The 21,690-nt window shown below is 47.6% G+C and overlaps 1 protein-coding gene across 1 annotated transcript in view; it reads left to right on the top strand.

Moving 5' to 3' along the window:
- Srrm4 (serine/arginine repetitive matrix 4) overlaps positions 1-21,690 on the top strand; it is a 186,215-nt gene that overhangs the window by 142,399 nt on the left and 22,126 nt on the right. The window contains exons 3-8 of the mRNA XM_004664143.2: positions 2,593-2,679; positions 5,627-5,698; positions 9,355-9,381; positions 11,137-11,187; positions 14,663-14,761; positions 18,132-18,288. Of these exons, the coding sequence (XP_004664200.2) occupies positions 2,593-2,679; positions 5,627-5,698; positions 9,355-9,381; positions 11,137-11,187; positions 14,663-14,761; positions 18,132-18,288 (493 nt within the window). The remainder of the gene's footprint in view (positions 1-2,592; positions 2,680-5,626; positions 5,699-9,354; positions 9,382-11,136; positions 11,188-14,662; positions 14,762-18,131; positions 18,289-21,690) is intronic.

Genomic DNA, 21,690 nt, shown 5'->3' with positions numbered 1-21,690 from the left:
GGGAATGCCATTCCCTCTGGCCAGAGTGTGAGGAGCCAGCTGTTCATAGGGCAGAGGACAGGAAGCAAGGAGATCAGGAGAAAGCCAGGGTCAGGTATGACCTTCAAAGGTCTTACTGACCTACTTCCATCCACTGGGCCCTGCCCTGCCTCCTAAAGGTTCCACAGCTTCCAAAAATAGCTCCTCCAGCTGGAGGACACGCATTCAAAAAGCCGGAGAACATTCCAGAGTGAAACCATGATAGGCACATGTGTGTCCTGGCAGTGGGTCTCAAACAGAGGTCAGTTAGAGGATGTAGAGATGGCTTACCAGTTAAAGGCACTTGCTTGCAAAGCCTGACAGCCTGGGTTCAATTCCCCAGTCCCCATGTAAAGCCATGTGCATAAAGTAGCATATGTGTCTGGGATTTATTTGCAGTGTTAGGAGGCCCTGGTATGCCCTAACTAACTCTCTCTCTCTCTTTCTCTGTGTGTGTGAGAGAGAGCAAGAGAGACTCTTTCTCTTGGCTCTCTCTCACAAATAAATAAAAATATTTTTTAAGATGAATTGAAATCACAGAAGCCAGAAGATAAGATCTTAGGCATGAAAATCTAAAACATAATACCATTGTTGCAGTCAGGTTCGCACTGTTGGCAGAAATCACCCAACCAAGATCAGTTTTGGCGGGGGGGCGGGGGGAGATTTGTTTTGACTTACAGACTCAAAGGAAAGCTCCATGATGGCAGGGGAAAACAATGGCATGAGCAGAGAGTGGACATTACCCCCTGGCCAACATAAGGTGGACAATAGCAACAGGAGAGTGTGCCAAACACTGGCAAGGGGACACTGGCTGTAACACCCATAAGCCTACCCCCAAAAATACACTGCCTCCAGGATGTGTTAATTCCCAAATCTCCATCAGCTGGGAACCTAGCATTCAGAACACCTACATTATGGGGGACACCTGAATCAAACCACCACCACCGTGTTACCGACTCAGTCCTACGGTGTTTGGTTCTCTTGTTCCTTTGTGTCTATGAAGGGAAAGTTGCCTGTATCCAGTAGTCTGGTACACTTGAGTTTTGGCATCTCTTGACTGTATTGTGGCCTCTTGTACTTGACTTAATCTCATGACCCTAGGAGGGTTATGCATACAGATCTGTCTCATAGACTAGGTGTGCAGGATGTTACACACCATCTAGTATGTGTAAGGACTCTCTCAGGTGTTTGATGACAAATTCTAAGGTTAAGCTCATCAGAATGTGTCCCTGTAATTAAGTGATGCACAGTGATATATAATCATTATGACTTTAATTATCACTATTCTTATCATCACTGTTGCGGTTTTTATTTTATTTACTTAGTTGCAAGCAAAGAGAGAAGCGGCGTGGGGGAGGGGGCAGACAAACAAGGGGAATGGGTGTGCCAGGGCTTGCAGCCACTGCAAATATATTCCAGACGCATGCACCACTTCGTGCACCTGGCTTTACAGGGGAATGGAACTCGGGTTGTTAGGCTTTGCAAGTAAGCTCTTTAAAACTGAGCTATCTCTCCAGCTCACACACGCCTGCGAAGCCTAAGGACCCAGGTTCGGTTCCCCAGTACTCATGTAAAGCCAGATGCGCAAGGTGGCGCATACGCCTGGAGTTTGTTTACAATGGCTAGAGGACCGGTATGCCCATATTCTCTCTCTCATGCTCTCTCTGTGTCTCTCTTTCTCTCAAATAAATCAATAAAACATTTTTAAATGTTAAAAAAAATAACTCTGCCCTCAAAATGTTTTTGTACCTAAATCTATATAAGACTCTTGCCACGTGATAAATGCATTGATGCCAATTTTGTTTCTACTGAAATAATAATAACAGCACTATTTTCCACTGAGGTTCCACTGAGTTAGCATGTTTCGATTTCCTAAGTAGTTTTTCACCCAAAACCATCTCTCTTTGCTTTGGGATAGTGTCTGTTTAAAACAAAACAAAACAAAACAAAACTCCCTGGAGCCTGCCCCAATTATCAAAGAAGATAACTGACTTCATTTAGCTGCAGCCTAAGCGTTTGATTTTAATTGAACAGGAAATAATTATTCCTGAAGAGTGGAGGTTTTTTTTTTTTTGAGGTTCTGTGAGGCGATATAAGATATGTATCTCGTTACATTAGACCTCAGCAAATACACTTTTAATAATCACCTGCTACTTAACATACCTTCCGACTCCTATTAAATTTCCAGCAGGAAGTGTAGACAGGATGGATGGAGGAGGGACGGGGCTGAGCTGCCAATTAATTATTTAAAAAGTGATTTATTTACCGAGGTGAGCCATTTAAAAATTCAATAATAAATCTATTAAGGAGTAGTTAACCTCTATAAACCCTGCTTTAAATAATCAATTGGTGTTTGGGTAACGTACAGCGTCTGTCTCATTAGATGGGCATTAAGTCCTTATTTGAAGCACTTAATCTGAAATGTGACCGAATCAGCCATGAGGTGGTAATTAGGGGCTCACCATGGGTCCTTGATCCTCCAAGGAGCCGAATCCTATCCTTTCTCTCTGGCTGTGACATCCCTGGTCAAGGGCCAGGGTTCCCGTCATGCCTGACTTTCTTTCTTTCCCTCAGTGCCTCTCCAGACAGAGACCTGACGCCACCACCTTCTTCCAGGGGGAAGAAGAAAAAGAAGAAATCCACCCGGAAGAAGAGAAGGAGGTGAGAGTCCCAAGGGGAGCTGAAGCCTCAAAAATTATGAGAAGCCGGGCGTGGTGCACACCTGTAATCCCAGAATTTGGGAGGCAGAGGTAGGAGGATCACCACAAGTTTGAGACCACCCTGAGATTACATAGTGAATTCCAGGTCAGCCTGAACTAGAGTGAAACCCTACCTCGGAAAACCAAAAGAAAAAAGAAAAAAATTATAAGAGAAAAAGACAAAATAAGAGGTAACATGGGTTTTGGAGTCTTGACAGTGATGCCACCTTAGGTTCACATCCCTTATCTGCCTCATGACTAGCTATGCAACCTTGGACTTCACCTTCCTGTACCTTGTTTCTCTTTTTCTTTTCTTTCTTTTTTTTTTTTTAAATATTTACTTATTTAGTTGAGAGCAAGAGAGAGAGAATGGGTGCACTAGGGCCTCTAGCCATTGCAAATGAACTCCAGATACATGCACCGCCTTGTGCCATCTGGTTTACGTGGGTACTGGGGAATCAGGCCTCGAACCAGTGTCCTTAGGCTTCAAAGACAAGCACTTAACCACTAAGCCATCTCTCCAGCCCCTTGTTTCTCTTTTTCAAAATGATAATGATACCAACCACCTGGGGTTTTGTGAGGATCAGAAGAGAAAGATGGCTGGGTGCTTAATTCTGGTGCTTAGGAAGCTGAAACAGGAGGATTGCTTTGGGTTCCAAGCCAGCCGCAGTTACCTAATGAATTCCAGGCTAGCTTGAGCTACAGAGACCCAGGCTCAAAAAAAAAATAAAAATAAAAATGCCAGCAAGAAAGAAAAAGACGGGGGGGGGTGGCGGGAGAAAGAAAAGAGAGAGAGAGAAAGGGAAGCAAAGAGGAGCATGGAAAGAGAATGAGGAGGGGAAAGAGTAGAAAGAAAAAGAGGAAGGATTAAATGAAATAATACATATAACATTGAAAACAAATATGTTGCACGCCTTTAATCCCAGCTCTCAGGAGGCAGAGGTAGGAGGATCGCCGTGAGTTCGAGGCCACCCTGAGAATACATAGTGAATCCAAGGGCAGCCTGAGCTAGAGTGAGACCTTAGCTTGAAAAACCAAAAGAGAGAGAGGGAGAGAGGAGGAGGAGAAGGTAGAGGAAGAGGAGAAGAGAAGGAAAAGTGGGTGTGGGAGCAGCTGTCACAGTGTCTGGAACAGACAGGGAGCAGAGCATAGTCATGACGATGAACTGGAGCTTCCCTCAGAGCCCAGGCTTGGGCTAAGCGCCGCGGTCTTGTTCTTGTCACTCCTGGCCACGCTCTACCAGGCGAGCATTATCATCATTACCCTCTCAGGGATAATAAATAAAGGCTCAGAGACGAGGTGACAGAGTCGGCACGGGCTCTATTCCCGGGGTGGTCTGTTGGTCCTACCTCGCCCACCTATGGACTTCAATGCCCAAGGTAACGTACCCACTTCATGTGATTTCCCAGCTGGCGAGTCTTCTGCACTTGGTGCACTTTTTTCCCTTCACATAAATATTGTTAACACTATATATATTAAAATATTTTCAGATTTGCTTAAAGGCTGTCACTGAGTCGACTTAAATTTTGACTAGTGTCTGGCCGCAGAGGGTCCGACGGTATCTTATAAACCTTAGAGGCCTAGAGCATGTCAAGCCTCTGAGGCAGGACTCATAGCAGACTGAAGGGGGCAGCAGAGAGCAGCATCTGGACCACTTGAGCCTCACCTGGCAAGTTTTCTGGATTTCCAGCACACTTCTAGAAGGACAGGCTCAAGGAAGACTCAGAGGGATTGTGGGTGACATCCTGCCCATGTAAAAGAAGGGATAGAATCAGGGGGAAATGGAGTTTCGTGCCTTTTAGCAGTGTACAGGGCGCTTCAAGGAAGGAACCAGCAGGCATTCACCAATTAATTACTCATTCCATAGATGTCCACTGTTATTTCCCAAGGGTCAAGTTGTTCCTTGGCTATTTCTCTCACCTGCCATCTTTTGTTTAACTTGCAGAGTGTTGGGTTTCAAAAAAAAAATAAAGCAGAAAAACAGGACCCAACATTTTAAAAAATCAAAAGATTTTTATAGGAAAATAGAGGTCTCTGGAAGCTTCTATGGAAAAGGCAGATGATTTGGAATCTCACAGTTACATTCCCACTCTGGATACTCTTCCTCCAGGCTGTCCCGGATCCCTCCAGTCAGACATTCTCTACGTCACCTCACTGCCCACCACTCCTTACTGCTTTGTACCCAGTGTGCTTCATTCATTTATAGTGTTAAAGAGACTCTTGCTATCACTGGGTTTGTGATCTGTTTCAAAAGTGGGGTATCAGTGAGGTAATAGACCTAAGACAAGCTACAATGCTCCCAAGGGGACTCTGTGAGTTGATGGTTAGTCAAGACTGAAAATCAGGTAACCCCAGCTAAGTCATTGTCATGGCTGGGAGGGGTGGGGGGTTCTGTTTCTCAGATGTCCCTTTGACGGTCCACCCATGCTGTGACTTCAGGGATAAGTGAATGTGACAGCAGGCAGATCCATAGATCACAGGAGGGGACAGCTTGCTGGGAGAGCCGCCACAGATGAGGAGAAAACCTTTCAGGTTTGATCAGGAGGGTAGCTATTGGGTGATATAGTCATTGTGAGCAAAACCCTTGGGATCAGAGAAATCCCCACTTGAATCCAAGTTCATTTACATCCTGGATGTGTGTCTCTGTGTGTCGCTTCACCTCTTTGGTCCCCACGTTGTCCTTGTCTGAACATAAAGGATAGTAATTGTGCCCATCCAGGAAGTGTGTGGAAGGATTAAATGAGATAATGCATATAACATTTAAAACAAATACGAGCTACTTGAATGGAGGTTATCCTTGAGGTGTGGGTTCAAAAAGAGCCAAGACATAGGGTCAGGGCTGGACAAGGCCCCATGGGAATCAACCCTGGTCTCTGGGAATCTCCCTCTGACTGTCCCCTTCCCTACAGATCCCCATCCTATAGCCCATTGCCTGTCAAGAAAAAGAAGAAGAAAAGCTCGAAGAAACATAAACGACACAGGTAATATCTTTTCTCCTCTGCAAACGCACAGATAGGGGAGAGGCCAGGGGGCCCAGAGACCGTTTGGAAGGATACTCATTTTATCTCTGAATTGTTATTTAGCACATCTTGTATAAGTTAGAAATCTAGTGGTTAGCTTTATAACCCAGATCCAGAGGGGAAATAGATCAGAAGAAAATGGGAAGTCTTGAGCATCAGCCTCCTGTCTCATTCCTTTTTCCAAGTTCCCAATAAAAGGCTGGTTAGTGGGGTCGCACTGAGGAACATGGCTTTGGGGATCTCCTACCTTTGTGGGTGGAAAGCGGGGGTAGTCATGAAAAGGGCCTTATGAACGAGACTCATAATCTAGGCGTCTGCTGTACACACACACATGCACAGTTACAGAGAAAAACAGACAGGAAGGATATACCACAGAGCTCAAACTTGTGGCTCATGGGTCAAACCAACGTGTTATAATTGGAAGATTTTTCATTTAAAAAAAAAAATCTTTGTTGGGGGCTGGAGAGATGGCTTAGCAGTTAAGGTACTTGCCTATGAAGCCTAAGGACCCAGGTTCGATTCTCCAGGTCCCACATAAGCCAGATGGAGTTCATCTGCAGTGGCTGAAGGCCCTGGTATGCCCATTCTCCCACTCTCTCTATCTCTCCTCTTCCCTCTCTCTATCTCTGTCTGACTCTAATAAATAAATAAATAAATAAATAAATAAATAAATAAATATAGTTTTTTAAATCGTTGGGCTGGAGAGATGCTCAGCTGTTAAAGGGACTTGCTTGCAAAGCTTGATGGTCTCGGTTTAATTCCCCAGTATCCATGTAAATCCAGGTGCACAGAGTGGTGCATGCTTCTGGAGTTTGTCTGCAGTGGCAAGAAGCCCTGGTGTGCCAGCTCTCATTCTCTCTCTGTCTCTCTCTCTCTGCTTGCAAATAAATAAAAATTTAAAAATTCCATGTTGTGGGCTGGAGAGATGGCTTAGCAGTTAAGGCACTTGCCTGAAAAGCCTAAGGACCCACATTTGACTCTCCAGATCCCACATAAGCCAAACACACAAGGTGACGCAAGTTGCGCATGCCCCCAAGATGGTGTGTGTGTCTGGAGTTCAACTGCAGTGGCTGGAGGCCCTGGCGCACCAATTCTCTCCCTCTCTCTCTCTCTCTCTCATTCTCTCTGTCTCATAGAATAAAATAATAAAATAAATTACATGTTGCAGTTCCTCTATAAAGAAATCTGTCTTCGCTGGGGCAGTTCCCACAGGGAGCCTCCAGCTGGCACGGAGGAGTTGGGGTGCACCTTCATGGAGGCGTGCCTCAGCCCTCTCCACCCAGCTGACATACTTTCTAAGTGCTGCAAATGGCTTATCTGTTTTGACCAGATCTCCCACGCCGATTGTGGATTATTTGTGCAGTGAAACAACAAGCCCATCTCAAGCCAAAATGCCTTTTTCTCAGCCCAGTTTTGGCCACCTCGTAGCCTGGGTCACTAGAATGTACTGAAAGTCAATTGATCTTGCTGTTAATAGCCACCACCTCCTGCTGGAGTTTCCAGTTGGTGCTGAGGTTGTGCGTTATGCAAGACATGGCAGTTGATGAAATGGTATTTGGGGAGCTGGAGAGATGGCTCAGCGGTGAAGGTGCTTGCCGGCAAAGCCAAAGGACCCAGGTTCGATTCCCCAGTGCCCACGTAAAGCCAGATGAACAAGGAGGTACCTGTGTCTGGAGTCCATTTTTAGTGGTTAGAGATTCTGGCATGCCCATTCCCTCTCTCTCTCTCTCTCTCTCTCTCTCTCAAATAAATAAATAGAATAGAAGAAAAATATTTTAAATATTAATATTAAATAAGTAATTAAATAATATTAACTAAAATGTCTATTTGCAAGCAGAGAAAGAGACAGACACAGAGAGAATGGGAACTCCAGGGCCTCTAGCCACTGCAAACAAACTCCAGACACATGTGCCCTCTTTACCTCTGGCTTATGTAGGTAGTGGGGAATCGAAGCTGGGTCCACTTTAGCTGCAAAACCATCTCTCCAGCCCAGAAAAATATTTATTTTAAAAAATGTTATTTCAGTGCCCCTAATCATTCCTGCCACAGAACCCATTTTTGAGGCAATGACGTGCTCATACTCACGAGTTTAGATGGCCACCTTGCCAATGCTGATAAGTTCATACCAGTGTGGGGAACTTTTCCATAGCTGGATCCTGGAATACAGGTGGCCTCTCGCTCAAGAAGATTTTCCTCAAAAGAAAGGACTATAGAGTTGAATCTGGTGGTATAAGCCTGTAATCCCAGCTACCTGTGAGGCTAAGGCAGGAGGATCACAAGTTCAAGGCCTTCCTGGGAAACTTAGACTCCAAAGAGGGACACAGAGACAGAGAGTCAAGTAGGCTTTTTCTGCCAGGCCAGGAGACACAGCTTTGGAAAGAGAAGGGAAATTCTGTTGTTGGTACTTCCTAAAGCCTCAGCCATTGACACTGCCTCTCCCTGATCCAGCTTCTCCAAGTTCCTGAAATGTTTGGTTAATGACCGAGGTTCTTTTGCTGGGGGGTGGTGATTTTAGACAAGATCTAAGGTATCCTAGGCTGGTCTCAAACTTGCTACATAGCCAAGGATGACCTTGAATGTCTGATCCTCCTGCCTCCACCTCCTGAGACAGCTGGAAGGATCATTGAGATACTTTTTCTTCTTTTTTTTTAAATTAAACATATTTTATGTATTCATTTATTTATTTGAGAAAGAGAGAGAATGGATGATCCAGGGCCTTTAGCCACTGCAAACAGACTCCAGATGCATGCGCCCCCTTGGGCATCTGCCTTCATGGGTCCTGGGGAATCCAACTGGGTTCCTTAGGCTTTATAGGCAAACGCCTTAACCACTAAGCCATTTCTCCAGCCCCTTTTTCTTCTTTTAACTGACAAAGTTTGAGAACTTAAAAAAAATAAGTAATCATTTTAACAGCTACTTAAAGAACTCCCAATATGTATCCAGATGAGGATTTCTGAGCCTCAGAAAAACGCCCCAGTGGTGGTCATAAGCTCTGGAGAAGACAAAGAGACCAAAGAGGTGAAGCTGTGTAGCCCTGGGCAACAACTAACGTGTGTGAGCCTCAGTGTCTTTGTCTGGAAAAAGGGTCCTCCGTCGAGCTCTACAGGGAAGCTGGATTGAGATTCTGGGGGTCTGGGATTTAGGACAGCATCTGGCCCACAAGAAGAGTTCACAGGCGGAAGCCAGTGGCCCATGGTGGTGTCAGTGGTGAGGAGAGAGGTGATAAAGAAGAGGAAGAATGTGGGACTAGAGAGAGCAGCGAGAAGATGAGATGGGCCGGAGTGGCAGAGCTCCCTTTCTTCTGTCCTCCTGGTCCTAACCTTACGCAGAGCAGACTTGGAGACAATTCTGGGTGAGGATTGGCGCCCTGGTGGACTTCCACCTAGTATATGGAGAGGGCTTCATTTCCTTTGAAATCTGAGAGAGAGGGAAGATGGGCCAGCAGGCCTGACCCCTTTGTGGCGCTGTGACCACAGCTGATGTCTTCACCCCAAAATCAAACCCCAACTGACTTGTATTTTTTTTTTCTTTCCTCCCCTCTTCCCTTCCTCCCACCCACACCCACTCCTTTCTTTACTTTTCTCTTCCTCCCTCTTGCTCCTTTTCTCTTGCATCAGGTCATTCTCCAAGAAGAGAAGACACAGGTAAGAAGCCCGGTGCTTCCATCAGCTTGCTCGGCTCTCTGCTTCTGTGCACAGGCTCTGGGCAGCTCCCAGGTTACCTCTGAACTTCCGTCTCTGTAGTCCTGGGTCCCTTCCGCCTTGCCTGGCCCTGGTTTCCTCCAGAACGAAAGCCTGAGTTAGTTTCAATGGATACTTAAAACTAGGTTTTCAACCTCCACTGGGACTGGATGTTGTTTTATGGGTCAGTCTCTGGGGGTGTTCTGTCCCAGCTCTGCCCAAGTCTGGTTCACCTCACATTAAAATCTGGAGTTGAGGGGATGGAGAGATGGTTTAGTCGTTAAGGCGCTTGCCTGCAAACTCTAAGGACCCATGTTTGATCTCTCTCCTGATCCCACATAAGCCAGACATACAAAGGTGAGGCAAGCACAAGGTCGCACATGCCCATTACGTGGTGCAAGCGTCTGGAGTTTGATTGCAGTGCCTGAGGCCCTGGAACACCAATGATCTCTTTCTCTCGCCCTAACCCTCTCTCTCACTTGCTCTTTCTAAAATTAAAAAAAAAGAATGTGGAATTGGGGGGCTGGAAAGAATTAAGTTGCTTGCCTGTGAAGCCTAAGGACTCAGGTTCAATTCCCCAATACCCATGTAAGCCAGATACACAAAGTGACACATATGTCTGGAGTTTGTTTGCAGTGGCTAGAGACCCTGGCATGTCCATTCCCCTCTCCCCCTCTCTCTCACTCAAACCAGTAAATAAAATACTTTTTAAAATCTAGAGTCAGGCTATTTAGGAAAACACAGGCTGCATCATTCTGCCCAAACCTTCCCAGATCCACTCAAGGAATGCACAGGGCAGATCCTGATAGACTGGGAGCGTGGAGGCAGCTGTCACCCCCAGGGTCTCACACACGGTGAGCCCCTCACTCAACATGGAGACAGCGCCTGAGTCTAACCTCCAGGTGTGATGCAGCTCAATGAAATTAATGATGTCCCTCTGTAGGACCTGAGCAGACAGTAAAGGGTGCTTGGTGACCTTCTGAAGCCAGTCTGGCTGGAATTAACTTCTGTGTGATTACACCATGACCCCTGAGTCACCATTGCACATTCTGACCACGCCTAGGCCTTGGCTTAAATTTAAAATTAAAAAAAAATAGGGTATTTGAATATGCACGAGCATATCATCCTGAATCCTTTGAGCTCCGGGGACCTTCATTCTTCTCTGTGGATATTCATTCCCTTACAAACCGATGAAGAGCTGCCCAGAGCCTCTGGGCACCATGGTCTGGGTCACCTCCCAGCTCACCAGTATGATCCTGGCCAGGTCTCTTAGCTCCCTGGAAGCTTAGTTTCCACATCTGTCAAATGGGCTCCTACAAATAGTACCTCCCACCCCCAGGTGGTGGGGACAGTAAAGTGAGATTGTTGACACAGAATATTAGCACTGTGCCTGGCATGTACGAGAGCCTCCGAATGTCAGGTATTGTTACTGCGACCTTAATTGTCACTGCTGACGCTGACCCACAAAGCAAACCTGGCAGATGGTCAGCAGTCAGGATCCCCGAGTAACCTGTTGTGTGAATAAATTAGCAGCAATTTCTCTGTTTGTTTTTTGGAGGGGGGAGTGATCCGTAAAACTGTCTGGATTCAGTGACACCCTGTGTGCAGAACTGTTTTTAACTGCTTGTGTATTTCTATTATTTTTCATTGGATTTGGTGGGGTTTTTTTTTTTTTTTTTTCTTTTGCATCATTCGACTAATTGGCCATTTCTTATTTAGCTCCTCTAGCCCAAAAAGCAAAAGACGGGATGAGAAGAGGCACAAAAAACAGTGAGTAGACTCTGTGGCGTGTGCTGTGCTGTTTGCGGGAGGTGGAGACGTGGCCCTCTGAGCAGCCACAGTGTGAGTGGCTAAAGACAGGGACAGGGGACAGGTGGGCGAGTGGCTGAGAGGAGTGAAGGAAGAAAAAAATAAAAGAGGGCTGGAGAGCTGGCTCAGCAGCAGTTAAGCTTCATGACTGCCAAGGCTAAAGACTCTGGTTCAATTCCCCAGTACCCATATAAAGCCAGATGCACAAAGTGGCGCATGCATCTGAAGTTCATTTGGAGTAGCTAGAGACTCTGGAATGGCCATACACTCTATCTGTATCTCTCTGCCTGCAAGTAAAAAAAAATTTTTTTAAAGAGAGGCAGGGAGAGAGCCATAACTGCACCTGAATTTGTGGGTTGCACAGGCTCCCCAGGTTGTGTGATTATGATGTGGCTATGTGCATGTGTGTTTATGTGTGCATGTAAGCATATGGTGTCCCTGGGTGTGTGCCTGATGTGCCCGTTGTGTGTGCAACTTGTGTGTGCGTCATGTACATAGTTGTATATATATGTATAGTGTGAGCATTGTTTATAGATGTCTGTGTGCTTTTTTGTTAGGTCATGCAAACATGTGAACACAATGCATGCCACATGGGCACGTGGTATGTGGGCAGAGCATCTGTTTGTGTGCCTATGCGAGTGTGTGAGCATGATTGAGAACGGTATGTACATAGGTGCCCTGTGGACTGGTAGGTGTTCATTTTATGTGCTCCGCATGCTGCCCGTGTGTGCACTGTGTGAATGCTGTGTGTGTTCTTTGTGTGTGTGTGGGGGGGTGTTGGTATATGCTCACACATAAGTGTGTGGTATGTGCATGGGTCATGAGGTATGATCCTGGCTCGCTCTCTTTCTGTGTGTGTGTGTGTGAACACGGGAGCATATGCATTTGATCTGCTTTCTGGCTACTGGTTCCCAGAACAGAGCTCTCTGGGAAGTGCCTCGCCTCAGACTCAGGGTCCAGCTGTTTCACAGTTTCTAGCTGGTAGTGGAAATTCAAATCAGCCAGTTCTTCCTGCGGAGTTTAACTCCCAACCAAATTAAAAGTAAATTTGGTTACAACCCACCTACTTTATGCCCTGTAAACGTCAATGCGTGTGTTTTCCAGTCCACTAACATTTTATCTCCCGCCAAGAAACATCCAAAGAGAGGATCAAAAGCTGTGGGATGAAAGGAGACTTGTGAGGAAGGAAGAGAGGAGACAGGAGCTCAGAGAGAGGGTGCCCAGTGCGGCCGTCCGAAAGGGTCCCTTCACTTAAGGTCAGTGTAGAAGGACACCTTAACCACTGCCACCAATACCTGGGGCATGCTCCAGGAAGAGGGAGTAGAGCTTTCCTTAGATCAGAAAAGCATGTCCCCATTACCAAAACCAGTTTGCTCAAGTCAAAGTAGAATTATTAATCCTTAGCCGGGCGTGGTGGTGCACGCTTTTAATCCCAGCACTCGGGAGGCAGAGGTAGGAGGATCGCTGTGAGTTCTGTGACAGCCTGAAAGTACATAGTGAATTCCAGGTCAGCCTGGGCTAGAGACCCTACCTTGAAAAAAGAAAATTATTAAGCTGATACACTGAGTGTGCTCTCATATGAAGCAGTGCTTACTAGGCCACAGAATAGATAACCCCTGAGAACACGGGGAGGGATGACGATGTCATCCAAGTGTCCACCCTGTCCTGTCCACTGCTCGGTGCAAGACAAGCCCCAACAGCTGCCAGAAGGAGCATCGGAAAGGAGAAAAGGCAAGAAAAATAGGCTTCGGGAGAACAGCGGCTTGCTTTTCCCCAAGCTCAGGCTCACTTTCTTTTCATCCAGCACACCTTGGTGAGACCCTAGCAGGTTGCAGGTCTGGGCTGGGCTCAAGGACAGGTGAGCAGATACCCTCCTGGCCCGGGGGAGCTCACAGTACAACGGAGCCGTGACAGGGGGCAGCAAGCCCAGGCTGATGGAAAGCAAGCACATTGTGGGACAATCAGTGTGGCGGAGAGAGCTTGGTGGTGAGGCTGGCCTCCTGCTGAGGAGGAGGTGAGAATGGGAGGGAGCCACTCTGGACCACACACTGAGCATATTATTTAAGCCCCAGAGGGCCTCAGTCGCTTCATCTGCAAGTGGGAATGGTAAGAGCCTGCTTTATCCTTGGTCCTGAGCAGCAGATGAGCGTGCATGGTAGGGAGACGCTCTGAACACAGTTCCTGGCTTGGAGTATGTATCGCATAGGGGATGCCTGTGACCATCGCCCTCAAAACGTCACGAACTGGGAAACACGTGAGCCGGAAGACGAGGGTTACCAATGCACTCCTGCCAAGCCAGGGCAGATCTTAAACAATATGGCCCGAGAGCCAGGAGGCAGATAGCTGTTGAAAGTGTTTGGGGTTCAAGGTCAGAGTTTTGACATGATATGTTCACAGTGAAGAGGATTTAAGCACGAAAGAGCTGTGGCCTGATAACTTCAACAGAATAATATGGGACTTTTTTTTTTTTTTTTTTTGATAATAACAGACGACTTCCCCGTAGAACCAGCTGTAATTCCCATCGGCTTCCCAAATCATTAATATTCTCTGTGCCTCTTTTTTTTTTTTAAATTATTAATGGTTTGGTTTGGATTTTTTTGCTTATTTGTCTGACTGTCTGTCTGTTTGCTTGTCTGTTTGCTTGATGTGGCATGGTCTCCCTCTGCAACCCAGGCTGGCCCTGAACTCAAGGGCCGATCCTCCTGCCTCTGTCCCAGCCTCTCAAATGCTGGGATTGCAGGAGTGAGCCACCTCACAGAGCTTCCCCTGTACCCGCGTGATCACCAGTGTACCACCGCGCCTGCTCTCTCTGGAGTGACATCTTGCCTTCACCTCACCGCTGATGGGTGGGCAGCAATTGTCTCCAGCCCTACTTCGAGAGGCTCTTTTGACTGCCGTGCAAAGCTTCATTTTCCCAGGCCTGAGGTCACAACTGGCAGCCCAAAGGCCCAATTTCCTCTGGAAATATGTTCTGTGGGCACAAACTTGTCATTTTATTTCATATAGACTTCCCTTTGAAACAGGATTATTCCACAGCCAAATAATCTGGGTCTGCGCATCTGCTTGAGACAGGAGAGGCTGGAGGGGCAGCACCCCCTCCCATCCCTGTCTTGCTAGTTACCTCACTGGCCCTTGAAGGTGTTGTGAAAGAAAAACTCCTGCCTGACTTGGGAGAGGGACAGGTGATGCGCGGGGCTGCCCTCTGCTTCTAGCATGAAGTCAAGTCCTGAGCCAGCCATGCTCCCCTACAAAAGGATCTCTTTCCAGCTTCCTGTGTTCAGCACCCCCCCCCAAGTCACAGGCAGGAAGGTGGGGGAGATGAATCCTTGACTCTGTGGGGATAACATACAAAAGGGATACGTGAGTCACAAGCCCCAAATCAACTCTCTCCTTCTCTCTCTCCTCCCCCCACCCCCCGCCACCCCATCCTCCTAAGATCTCGAAGCCGGCCCCGAAAGTCTCACCGCCACAGACACCACCGCTGCCCCTCAAGGTCCCAGAGTTCGGAGTCTCGTTCTTCCAGCTGTGAGAGCAGGTAACCCCTCACCCCACAGAGCCTCCTTGCCCACCCGGTGATAACCCTGAGCCCACCTGGGGGTGTGCAACCCCAGTTTTATTCCATGATGGGCCAGGACATCATTCCTACACTGCCAGCCAGAATCCCCCCCGCCCCACCCCCCGCCTGCTGTTCACAGCAAGCACTAGGGAGACAGGGTGGGACCACAGATCTGGCTGCAACACACCCTCACCTATCCAAAGCACCCCATAATGCATGCCAACCCCCGTGTCTCTCTGTTCCATCCCTTGAGTTAGGTATCACTGTCATCCCGTTGTCAAGAGGAAACTGAGGAGCTGAAGGTTTAAGACCTTGCGAGCTAGCAACTGTGTGGCAGAGCTCACGTGGAAAGCTGGGAGTTGGGCTTTGGGGTGTGTTTCCTACTAAGAAGTGCTCAGTACAGGGAAGCCGAGCCTCCTATGAAGGGACACACAGAATCAAGTACCAAGTCCTGAGGCCATTCCAAGTCAGTTGTCTGGAAACTGCGCTGTGTCTGTGTGGGTGCATCAGCTCTCTCAGGCTGAGAAGGGGGCCTGGGAGTCTCTTGTGGATGAGAAAGAGAAGGGGGATTTGGGATTGTTAATGTGCTGCAGGAATCCGAGGCCTTGTCCTGTGGAAAGGGACCGCTTTTCCTTCTCCAGTACCTCCGTACTTTTACCACATATTCAGGGCACCTGGAGAGGGTTAAGAATCTCACCTCATCCCTGTGGCATTGAAGTGCGTGGAGGGGGGGAAAAGGAGGGGGAGGTAGAGAGGAAGCAGGGACAGGCAGAGGAAGGCAGAGATGAGAGGACTAGGGAGAGGTGGAGAAGGGAGAGAGGAGAGCAGGAAGAGGAGGGAGGAGAAGAGCAGGAAGTGAGTGGAGGAGCAGGGGGAGAAGAAAAAGAGGAATAGAGGAAGAGAAAAGGGAGGAGGAGAAAGAGGGCGAGAGAAGGAAGGGCGGGAGGAGAAGAAAGTGAGAGAGAGAGAAAGGAGGGAGAAGAAAGAGAAGGAGAGAGAAGAATGTCTACCCACACCCCGCTCTTTTGCTAGACACCAGACTCCTGGTTTCAAACATTTCCTCTCTTAACCAATACTAACGCGTCTCCACAATGTCTGCACTTTTCAGCCACCTCAAAAAAAGTTTATCTTTTTTTTTTACTGACAACTTCCATACTCACAGACAAAAAACCATAATTTCCCCCTCACTTTCCTCTTCACAACTCCACTCTCCATCATATCCCCTCCCTCTCTCCATTAGTCTCTCTTTTATTTTGATGTCATCATCCTTTCCTCCTGTTATGAGGATCTTGTGAAGGTAGTGCCAGGCCCAGCGAGGCTGTGGATATCGAGGCCAATTTCTGTCTGAACAATTGCATTGTAGGCAGTCCTACCCTCCCTTTGGCTCTTATATTTTTTTCCACCACCTCTTCCGAAATGGACCTTGAGGTGTGATAGAGATGTGTCGGTGCTGAACATTAAAGACCCAAATGCCTGTGTCCCACCCTCTAGCTATCCTGACATAATTCAGTTTCAGCAGGGGGTGAGCAGGTAGACTACAAAATCTCCACAGAGATGGGAACTTGTGAGCAGATGTGAGAAGTGCTGTGACTCAGGCCCTGTTCTGTCCCGTTCAGAGTGACCTTGGCATTCCTCTGGGACCCCAGCTACAAACACACTATCAGAGGAGATAATGTGCTATGAATTGATCAGCCAAGACACCCACAAGACCTCTCTGTGCACAGCACTGAGCCCAGAGGAAATGGGAACACTCAAGCCCAAACACCAGCGTGGCCAAATGTCTCTAACCCAGCTGCTTTGCATGGAGACGTCTTCAGCAGCCAATGGTTTTAGCTTTAGTCTAGCCCATCTCTCTCTAAAATGGCTCATGGATGCCTCACCCTGCTTTCCGACCATATCCAGCCCAAAACAATGCCTCCCCCAGGTCATCTGCCACCAGCCCCAGTGCTTCTTGGGTTCTTGCTAAAACACCCCCTTACAGATGGGGACTTGGCTCTGTGTGACTCAGGCTAAACCCCTGCCTCCACCCAAAATGAATGAGGTCTCATTGGTGAAGCCCCACGGGCCTAGTGCAAAGGATGGTGTAGGCCAGCAAAGGATTGTGGGCTGCCTGCTAAAGGAATAGCTAACGTCACAGATGTCAGTCATATGGGTTCCTTTCACTGTCACTCTCCTCATGGTGAGTCCATCTGAGCTCCCCTGGGCTTCCTGGGCTAAAGGACCCTCCAGAAGACCCGTGGGGGGGGGGAAGAACAGAGAACATATCCAGCAGGATAATGATCTGGAAGCCCCAGAGCAGACAGGGAACATCCACAGCAAGAGCCACGCAGAGAGAGCAGCTCCTACAGGTGAGGAAAACTAGCCAGCCTGGCCACCTTGAAGCTGTGTGACCTCAGGAGAGATTCCAAACACCTTCAGACCTCCATTCTCTCATCTGTAAAGTGGGAAAAATAATGCACAGCCTGTCCATGTCTTCAAGACACATGAGGACTGTGAAACACCTTAATAGGGGCTCCAAGACCCATGAAAAGTCATAGATTTTATCTACTTATCACTGTGGCTCAGAGAGAGAGAGAGTCCAGAAGTTATTCTAAGAGGTCAGACGTGCCTTCGGTTAGATGTAAACCTGACAAGGTTGTACAAGATGTCTCTGTCACTTTCATCAGCCAGTTTCACTGAAGGGGTGCTCAGTAGCTCCATTTTACCAATGGCTAAGTCACATACACAGACACATGACTCACACAGTTTTAAACATGCACAGAAGCACAGGCGTACAGATCCAAACGTGCAGAGTCACGAGCCAATCATAGGCACGTTAAGGAGCATTACCAAATAAGAATGGGACCTTGTTTTTTTCTTCCCAGACACACCCCATAAACACTTGTTAAATGAACGAATAAGAGAATTAATGGATAGATGAATGGAGGATATGTGGGTGGGTTGATGGATGGATGGAATGGTAAGTGTATGAGTGGATAGTCCTGAGTGAATGGGTGATTAGGTCAGTGATTGGGTTGATAGGTAGATAGCTGAATGAGTTGGGGGAATGAGTGGGTAGATGGATGAGGTGTGAACAGTTGAGTGGGTAAGTGGATACATGGATGGATGGATGGATGGATGGATGGATGGATGGATGGATGGATGGGCATAATTCAAGGCAACTTCTAAAGAGAGACAGACAGACACACTGGGACAAACCCAGGGACAAAATCAAATGAACATCCACAAGTGCACCCGAACATACTCTGTCATCCCTCAATGATATGCTGGTCCCTCCCGGCCATCTTTATGCCATGCTCATTTTCAAAAGGCCTTCAGATCTCTCTCTCTCTCTCTCCCCTGCTCCCAGGCACCGAGGTCGGTCACCAGAGGAAGGGCGGAAATCCCGCCAAAGACATTCCCGCCGCTGCCCCAAGACCCTCTGCAAGGCCAGTCCCGAGGCCCGGTCTAGCCACCTGCCCAGCCAGCCCCTCCAGATGCTTGGCTTCCTGTCGGCCAGGGGTGTAGTAAGTATTCCACACAGCCTCTCTGCTAGCCTTGTCACGATTCTTGGGGAGGTGGGGGTACAAGTTCAGGGCAGGGCGTGATACATTTTAATTCAGTTCTCTGGCAAAAAGTACCCCACTGGTTCCAGATCTCATTATTGATTAAGCAAATGGTCACTCAGCAGACTTTTGGCAACACTTGGCTCGGGGACTTAAGGGGGTCAGAGGAAACCAACTAAAACACCAAGGCTCTTTTTAACAGGGGGATGTCGAGACACAAATACCACCCTCGTAATGGCATGTGGGCTATCATGAGAGTTTTCTCTGGGGAGGAAAAGGGTCTGCGACATGAGGGAGGCACTCCAGTGTGTACAGAAAGTCTGATTTTCATGCCGACTTGTCAGTAGCATTGAGTGACAGCTGGGCTTTAATTCCATCCGCAAACGTGCTCTTGAACCTCTGTGAGAAATTTTCCTCTGAGGGGCTTCCTAGAATACGACCTGTGTCTTCCCTGGTGTCCACACAAGGTCTGCAGGAGTTGAGGGCTGAGCTGCTGTCATTCATCCCCCACCCTCACTGGACAGAAAAGCCAAAGCTCGGAGAGGCTAAGATCTGGGGAAAAGCCACAAAACATGACGAGAGAGTCCGATGTAGTGAGAACTGGCAGCGAATAGAAGCAGGTGACCCTCCCCACACCCAGGTGAAGAAGATGGTGTTAGAGTGTGACGTCAGACAGTCTGGGGTGCAATTGGATCCTGATTTTAACTCTTAGCTCAGCCACTTCCTAGTGGTATGACTTTTGTGCAAGCTGTGTGACCTCATTTTCACCACTGATCAACTTGAAGTAATATCACTTCCCCTTGAGATGGTGGGGTTGGGGCTATCCAATAAGAAAAAGTGTGTGATGGTCTTTTGTGGATTCCCAAGAGGCACATAGGTAGACAGGAAGAGAATCAGCATCAACCCAGCAGTGGTTGCAGCCGGAAGCTCTGAAGGGGGCCTGTCTTCATGAGCTGTGTGAGAACATGGGCAAGGCAGGAGGCTTCTTCCTTAGACCAAAGGAGGTGGAAGCCAAAAACAGCTCGGGGGTGCCCATGAGGAAGGAAACAAGGGGAAAGCCATGATAAACGAAAGTGGGCCTGGTTGACTTAAAAGTTAACTGCATTCTGGGAAACTCTTCTTTGCGCTCAAGGCACCTTGCACCAGCAAGGTCTAACTTTGTCCCAATCTTCTGGATGTGTGGAACCATCAGCTGCAATGCTCCAAAGGCCCCTTCTTCATATAAATGTCCACAGATACTGAGAAAAATATCCAGGCGTCAGATGACCACCTGCATCCTCTCCTCTCCAGATGTCCTGAAGAATGGGGGTGGAAGTTTCCTGCATAGCAGAGTCTCCAAGAACCTGTATTCAAGTCTTGACACTCATTCTACCCACCACCTTACAACAGTTCCAATCTCCCCAGCTTAGGAAATGGGTGTGACTATGCCACTGGTGGCAAAAGTGTAAATAAATCTGAATGGTGACCACTGAGAGACAGCCATGACTCCCCAGTCTCCCTTTTCCTATGGGATCTGTGGTCGCCCGTCTAGAAGCCCCAGTTGACCTTAGCTAACAGATACCAGTAGTAACAATGTACACTCTCTTTTCTCTCTGGAATGCTATTCAGCAAGCTCATCTCTGTGAAGATGCTGTAGAAAGAAATATCTGTCTTCCAGCACTTACCAGCAATTTTATCCAATTGGCTTTTGGTAGATTGCTTTTCTAAAACATGTAGGTTTGGCTGACATTGATTCTGGTGCCTCTGTGGCCCCCAGGAGCCCAGCCTGCGGGAGTGGGGGGGGTGAGGGAAGAGCTCAAAGCCAAGCTCATCAATACATATAAGGAAGAGACCTTAAGAGCTCATCCTTACCTCTCCCCTGATTATCAAGAAGGGATATGAGATTCACAGAAGATAAATGACCAACCAAGCTGTGGCAAGATGAAGTTGTTTTTAAAAGGGGGTGGCATTGTGATTATAATTATTCTGTCAAGTCCTTGCTAAACTACACTTTTCTCATCTATAGAAAGGGTATATCAGTGAATGGATAGATAAGTAGGTAGGGATAAATACATGATAGACAGATAGACAGGCTTTTATGGGTATGCTGTGACTTCCTGGAAGTTTTAGAACATGACTGGCAAGTGGTAGATGCTATATAATGCATGTTGCTGGTGCAAGCTGCAGTGTGGGTACAGTTGATGGTAATAGCAGAGGTGACCATAGTAACGAGGATGTAGCTTGGGCTTAAGCAAGCCAGTGGCTAACCTGTAACAGGAGCCAGGACCCTCCTTCCTAGACCTGTTTCTTTCTGTCATCTATGGAGGATGTACCGCACATGGCTACACTCACTGCACTTGAGGTGTGTCAGACACCCCCTGCCCCCCTCCCACACACAGAAATGTGATCCTCTGTGCTCCTTTCATGACCTTTTCTCATCTCCCTTACAAAGGCAGAAATGAAAGAAGGTTCTAGATTGGACCAACAGCTTCCCAAAAGGTCCAGCCCCAAGCCCTTTCTGTCTGTTACACGTAACAGCAGAAGCGCTTGTATTAACTTCCTTATCAGTCATCCCTTCACGTCCATAAGCATCCACTGACCATCTATCAAGGGTCAGGCTTGGACTTGGCTCTGGGGAACCGATACATAGGAGAGGAAGTCCAAGCCTGGTAACAATAGTAAAAGGAAAGGCAACGCAATGGATGCTACGGTGAAGTGGAAGTCTGGCAATTAGGAAAAGAAAGGAGTCAAAGCAGTAAGAGGCAGTAACAAAGGGCAGGGAAGATGTCCCGGTAGTTACAGTATTCATGCATGAGTATGAAGGTCCAAGGGTGATAACCACCATTCATGTAAAATGACGCATGTTTTGGGTGGAGAGATGGCTCAGCCCATAAAGCCTAACCACCTGAGTTCAATTCCCCAGTACCCACATAAAGCCAGATGCACATGGTGACACATGTGTCTGGAGTTTGTTTGCAGTGGATAGAGGACCTAGTATCTTCCTCTCCCCTCTCACTCTCTTTGCTGTCTTTCTCAAACAAATAAATAAATAAAATAAAACCAGGTAGGTATGGCCACGCATACCTGTAACCTCAACACTGACAAGAGTGGCGGTAAGAGACTCATTGGGGCTCGCTGGTCAGCCAGTATAACACAATTTCTTTTTTTTTTAATATGGTAAGCACCAGCTTGAGTGAGAGACTCTAGCTCAGAGAAGTAAGGTGAGATTTATCTAGTCAATGAAAGAGAGATGAGGATTGGAGATAGGGTTTGAGATAGAATTCCAGAGCGAGACAAAGGCTATGCTGCATGAGTTAGAGAGCTAAACATGAAGGCTCTTCTATGTCCCAGGCTGTGCCCACAGTCAATTTCTGCCAACTCATA

Source organism: Jaculus jaculus, chromosome 13, assembly GCF_020740685.1.
Source record: "Jaculus jaculus isolate mJacJac1 chromosome 13, mJacJac1.mat.Y.cur, whole genome shotgun sequence".
Classification (NCBI taxonomy): Eukaryota; Metazoa; Chordata; class Mammalia; order Rodentia; family Dipodidae; genus Jaculus; species Jaculus jaculus.
The sequence above is the reverse complement of the archived record's forward strand: the minus strand, read 5'-3'. Positions and strand labels throughout refer to the sequence as shown.